Genomic DNA, 6,434 nt, shown 5'->3' with positions numbered 1-6,434 from the left:
GAGGGAAATTTAGATTAGATCTTAGGTGGAAGTTTTCCCTCTGCTCTGTACCACCCGTGTCTCCTCACCATGCTCTAACTGCACCTTTATGTCTTTCAGCTGTGGGGCCATGTCAGTTGTGGAACTGCTGTGTTGAGAGAAGAGGCTGAAATGCCACCCAAATGTGACAGAGGTACAGCTCCAGTGAGGAACTATCCACTTTGGCACATAGCAATGCATTTCCCAGTGTGGATCCCTTCCCTTCCCATCCTGCCCATGACCACATTAAGGTCTGGTAACTTCTGACAGAGAGCACAGCACATGAGCAGGACTTCCAGTAACTCACCCCATGATGAAGCTCCTTTTTGGACTGGACACTATGACCTGGTAGCCAAAGCCTCACAGATGCCAAGGCTGAACTTCTTGAAACACCACCAACTTGAGGACAAGCTGACTGCAGGACACACTTGAGGAACATGTTATGATGCTGGGGCTGAGCACAGCTCCAGAGTACAACCATGACCAACAGTTCAAGCTGCAACGAAACAGACCTCAAGTCTTACTATGCCATTACCTACACTGTCATCCTTGTCCCAGGGCTCATAGGCAACACACTGGCCTTGTGGGTCTTCTATGGCTACATGAAAGAGACTAAAAGGGCTGTGATATTCATGATCAATTTAGCCATTGCTGACCTGTCTCAGGTGTTGTCTTTACCCCTGAGGATATTCTACTACTTGACAGGGACGTGGGAGTTTGGCAAAGGTCTCTGCATGCTTTGCTTCTACCTGAAGTATGTCAACATGTATGCAAGCATCTACTTCTTGGTGTGCATCAGCGTGAGGAGATACCTGTTCCTCATGTATCCCTTCAGGTCCAGTAACTGCAGACGCATCTGTGATGTCTACATCAGCATCATTGGGTGGGTGTTGGTCTGTGTGGGCTGTTTGCCATTCCCACTCCTCAGGTTCAAGGAGGATGGTAAAAACACCTGCTTTGTGGACCTGCCTGTACAGGAACTTGACCTTCCCATCTCCATCATGCTGATGACCATAGGGGAGTTGGTTGGGTTTGTTACACCTCTCTTCATCATCCTCTACTGCTCCTGGAAGACTGTCCTATCACTCAAAGAGAAAAACTCTGCTTCACATGACTTGGGGGAGAAAAAAAAGGCCTTGAAGATGATTCTCACCTGTGCCCTGGTATTCCTCATTTGCTTTGCACCTTACCACATCAGCTTCCCACTGGATTTCTTTGTCAAGACCAAGAAGATCAAGGATGACTGTGTGCAGCAGAAGCTGATCTCAGTGTTTCATGCTGTGGCTTTGTGCCTGGCCAGCCTGAACTCTTGTGTGGACCCAGTCATCTACTACTTCACCACGGATGAGTTCAGGAGACGCCTCTCCAGGCAGGATCTGCAGGACAGCATTCAGCTCAGCCACCTCAGCTTTGCCAGGAAGAACTCCAGGGATGTGCTCAGGGAGGACACCACGGAATACTAGCTCTGCCCTTCCCCAGGCAGTTGTCAGCACTTCAAATATTCACTATATTTTGGCCTAAGTATTTCCCTCAGTCCAGAGAGTGATGACTCAGACAAACTTCTGCTTTCAGTGAGGGTTGGAAGAAAACAAACATAAACCCCCAAAACCTAAATCTGACTCGAAATATGTTGATTTAATCCTTTGGTTGCAAATTTTCTCTCGTTATAAATAAGAGCATTTCCATTTCCTGGCTTGGGCAGCAGGAGGAGGGTGCAGACCCATGGTGGAGGTGATGCTGTGCCCTGTTGTCACCAGTGACATTGCCCAGACATGTCCTGGTAATGCACTGTGGCTTCAGCAAGAGGCAGCAAACAATTTGGGCTCTTGCTACTGGATTTGATCCTACAAAGTAGGAGGTGGCACAGTATTCTGTATTTCTGAAGCAAAAAAAAAATCCAGAGTGACTAATTTCCATGGAGAATCCCAAGAGCCTCAAGCCATGCTGACCATGGAGTAAGGAGCAGAAGGTGACCCGAAGGGACTTGTCATCTAAATAAGTAACCAAGGATCCATTTTGGGGTGTAGCAAATGACACATCCTCAAATCACAGTCATGGAAGCCTCCAGACACCAAAGATGAGGCAAATAATTTCCCTTTCCCTGCTAACTGACCCAGAGGCACCAAACCCACTCATGAAGAACAGGATTCAAACACAGAGAGGCCAAACCTTTCCAGATGTTGCTGCAATGGGAACAGATCAAATCTCTCACCCAAGAGGCTCTGAGAGATGGTTAAGAAATGCTCAACTGTGGATGTATTTTTAATCATAATCTCTATGAAATCAACCCACAGAAGCTTTGAGCTTGACTTTGCTATTTCATTTGCACCTTCTTGTGTGAAATGGACTTTTCAGTACATGTTTGACATGTTACATTTGATATGTGACAGTTTCAGGTTTTATTTATGCCAATGTTGGTTTATAATTTATATTAAAGAATATAAATATTGGAGGGAACTGATGTGAAGCCCAAAGAGTGTGTGAACACAGAGAGACTTTTGTCTTTTTAAAAACCCTTCTATATAATGAAACAAAACTCCATCAGCTCCTCCCCACAGGAATCTGAGCCACCTGAGTGTCTGCTGAGTGAGCACTGCCAAGCAGGGAAGCCACAAAGCACATTGGATCTCATTCCAACTGATGGAAAAGTATTTATTTTTATATTTCCTCTTGTAGGCAATAAAAAAAATCCTTTAACAATGGTTTTCAAATGTAATTCATAGAATCACAGAGTTTTAGGGGTTGGGATGGAGCTTAGAGATCACCCAGCCCCAACCCCTGCCCTGGGCAGGGACACCTCCCACCAGAGCAGGTTGCTCAAGGCTCAGCCAACCTGGCTGTGAACACTGCCAGGGTTGGGGCAGCCACACTGTGAATCTAAGAATTCCTGTAGCTGCAGTAATCAGACCCTCACCATCCTTTCCAGCCCCCATGGGAGGAGCAGAATGGCCCCATCTCACTCCCCAGAGCTACTTTCAGCTTCTAAGGGGAAAAAGTTATTGCACAAAGCTGTGTCACAGGTTCAGAAATTGTTCAGTGAGAGAAACCTCAACAAGCTCAAGTTTTCCACCTCAAAAATCATGTGGGTACACACCCAAAAGGGGTCAGCATGAACATCTCCTTTCACAGGGAGTTGGGTGTAATAGCTATGGTAGATAACATGAGCCCAACTCAGGAGAGACCTCTGTCCTCCCTCTGCTCCAGGTGGGACCTGCTGGGCCACACTCTACAGCACAGAGGCCTCCCAAGCCCTCAGTGATGCTACCATGGACATCTAGAGAATCAAGGTAGCACTTAAATTACCCTAAGGTATATTTCCATGCCTGTTAATGGCTCAGGATCCACAATCCCAACCCATGCCCAAGCCCTGGAGCAATCACACAGCAGCAAAGAGCTTCTCTGCTGCCTTTCTGCCACCCAAGAAAGCCTCATGTGGCACCTGGGAGGTTTGGAGAAGACAAGCAATGCTCAACCACTGCTGCAGTGCTGTTTGCTGGCTTTTCTGCCCAGCTTTGAGCTCTGTGCTAGACAAGATCTGATCCCACACCTGAACTTTGTTCCATTAGCCTGTTGAAACCAACAGAAGGTCCCACAGCAACCTTTTCTCTGGAAAGGTTTTGAGTACTAAGCCTGGTTTTGGACTGGGAATCTGAGTGAGAATGTGACAGAGCAATAAAATCCCCCCAAACATTCCCTTTCTTCTGCTTGAAGCATTTCCTCTGCCTGCATCTCTCTCCCAGGAGGGTTGTTACGGCTGAGAAGCAAAGCACTGAGGCCTCTGCCAACGTCCTCACCAGCCTGACTGTCCTCACTTTGTGCTGAAATGCCAAGTGGCTTTTGGACAGAGAATGAGGTTTAATTTGGGCTAGGCCAACAGAAAAGGCATTGGAGAAACAGCACAGACCCAGGGAAGGGCTTGGGGGATGCTTGGGGAGCTGAAGCTGTTCAAAAGCAGCATCAGGTTCTTGGGGAGCCTCATCTCCACATGAAAGGAGGTGAGGAGGATGAGCTGGGGCTGAGTGGAAGCAGAGCTCAGCATGTTTCCAACAGCACCCATCACACCCCCTTGTTTCCATCAGCTCCCACACAGCCCTGAGCTCCCAACCCACACACTGCCTGCAACCGCTGCAGACGATTTCATCACCTCAGGCAGCACTTCTCAGCTTCCTCTGGCACTGTCACCATGGGAAGAGACACCAAAAGCTCATTAGGGCTTTTTTTTGCATGTTGAGACTTCAAACTGCACTTGCAAGTGAAGGTGGGCACAAAAGTGGGGAAGCACATCCCTCCTTCTCCTCCTGTTCTCCTCTCCACACCTTGGCAAGATGAGTGTGTTGAGGTCAGACCCACCAAGCTGCTTGGCCAACGTACACCCAAACCCCCTGAGCTTCCCTAAGTCCAGGGTAATAAATTTCCTTATTTTAGCTATATGTCATAGCTGGGAACCACAACTCCAATGCTTTGAGGCATCACACAGCAACACCTTTCAATGTCCCTTCCTCTTGCACCATGAATAGTTCCCTTTCCACCTCCTCTGCATGACTCATGCCTTGGGGGAGATGAGGCCTCCCCCATGGCCAGGACCTCCAGACACCTCCTGTGCCTGGAGGTGGGAGCAGAGCCATGTGCTGATGGCCACGGCCTGGATCCTCCAACACTTCCAACATCCTCTTCATCTCCTCTGTCACCATCCCTGGAACTCAGAAGTTCTCTCAGTGTGAGAAGGGCTGGTGTACAGCTCCTCTTCCCTAGGCAGAGTGGGTTTTACCCCCTTCCACATCTTTTATCAGCACTAGCTTTAATCTGCTGCTTTGCCATCTGGTTGCTCAACATCCTGAGCAACCTCAGTCCCTGTTTCTCTGTAACTGTGTTAGGTTTCCCAGCTCAGCTTCAGGGCTGCAGCAGCAGCAAACTTTGACATATTTACTGCACTGTTTACTTCCTTTTTCACTTTGCTCTTGGAGAAGAAAAACGAGTGTCAGAAAAGCACACACAGAGCACCACTCACAGTGCTGCTGTGGACACCACTCCTCAGGCCTCAGGCCCCAAACCCAACCCACAGAGAGTGGCCTAGATATGAGTCCACCCCCTCCAGCACAAAAACTTAGAGAGAAGATCTGGTCAGAGATGGTTTGATAAACACCTTGGCAGAGATTAAGCCTGGGCAGTGCCTGGTTCATGCTGCCAGTGAAGTCATGCCAGAGTTGCTCCAGTGTTTGGGGTGAGCTCTGGGATCTACATGATCCACATCAGTGGCCCAAAAGATCTACTTTGGACAAAAAATCCCAGTTACTTAAAGCCATCAAGGACAACATAATAGTAATAAAGTGTAGTGGTGTCACTGCCTCTCCCTGTAAGAATAGTCCTTGCCTAAAAAGGAAGGAAAATGGTTCCAATTAGTCCTTAATTTAGTCCTTAATTTACAAAGGGATGTGAATGTTCCCCTTACTTGGAAAGTCACAGAATCACAGGATGGTTTGGGCTGGGACCTTAATGTTCATCCAGTTCCTCCTAATACCTAACCCAATGTGATGCTAAGTGTAAAGTTCAGGAGGAAATGCTGTCGGGAAGTGTCTGTGGGTCTACATCACCCTCAGAGCTAGGCTGGATCTATGCCAGTGCCACTCTGGGCCATCCATGGAATCACAGGATGGTTTGGAAAGGACCTTAAAGCTCATCTCATTCCATCCCCTGCCATGGACAGGGACATATTCCACTAGCCCAGGTTGCTCCAAAGCCTGTCCAACCTGACCTTGGACACTTCCAAGGATGGAGTGTCAAAAACCTCTCAAGGTGCCATTGGCTAATCCATATGAGGAGTTTTGATGCTCCTTCATCAAAGCTGTGGGAGAAAAAGGAGGTCACTGGGTCTGGGGAACACACACCAACATGACTTGTGGTGGTAGGTGCTGTCTCCTCAGAGGGGAAGACCTTGGTCTTTGTTCCTGCTTCCAGCTCTATTTGTGTCAGACCCACACGAGACATCACAAACATGATCCTGTTCATAGGACTCCATCAACGTCAGCAGGGGCTGGGAGGGCTCAGGTGGGGAATTTTGGTGACACTTAGCACTCTGATTTAAAGGATCTCCATCCTGTCCACATCTGGACACAGCTACCTCTAAGAAAATGAGTCCAGCAAAACACCCAGAACCCATTTCAGAATGAGTTAGACCTCAAAGGGTCCTCAAGAGTGTTCACAGCCAGGTTGGCTGAAGCCTTGAGCAACCTGCTCTGGTGGAAGGTGTCCCTGCCCAGGGCAGGGGTTGGGGCTGGATGGTCTCTAAGCTCCATTCCAACCTTTAAAATCCTATGATTCTATGATTGTGAGAAAAAATAAATCTCCTCTCTGCCTAACCATTTCCCCCCCGGCTCAGCCGTGATATAAGAAGGGAATATCCTAGTGATGCTCAAGCT

General features: G+C 48.2%; 1 protein-coding gene across 1 annotated transcript; it reads left to right on the top strand.

Moving 5' to 3' along the window:
- The first annotated feature begins 497 nt into the window (after positions 1–497).
- Positions 498–1,481, top strand: GPR174 (G protein-coupled receptor 174). The gene has a single exon (XM_009077637.1). It carries the CDS (start codon positions 498–500, stop codon positions 1,479–1,481), a length of 984 nt encoding a protein of 327 aa, XP_009075885.1.
- The last annotated feature ends 4,953 nt before the right edge of the window (positions 1,482–6,434 follow it).

Source organism: Acanthisitta chloris, unplaced genomic scaffold (genome assembly GCF_000695815.1).
Source record: "Acanthisitta chloris isolate BGI_N310 unplaced genomic scaffold, ASM69581v1 scaffold27976, whole genome shotgun sequence".
NCBI classification, from domain to species: domain Eukaryota; kingdom Metazoa; phylum Chordata; class Aves; order Passeriformes; family Acanthisittidae; genus Acanthisitta; species Acanthisitta chloris.
Note: the sequence above shows the minus strand (reverse complement) of the source record. Positions and strands in the feature narration are given on the sequence as shown.

Bases quoted from the DNA above. Each gene is read 5' to 3' on its own strand.
- GPR174 (XM_009077637.1), top strand. From the start codon at position 498: ATGACCAACAGTTCAAGCTGCAACGAAACAGACCTCAAGTCTTACTAT.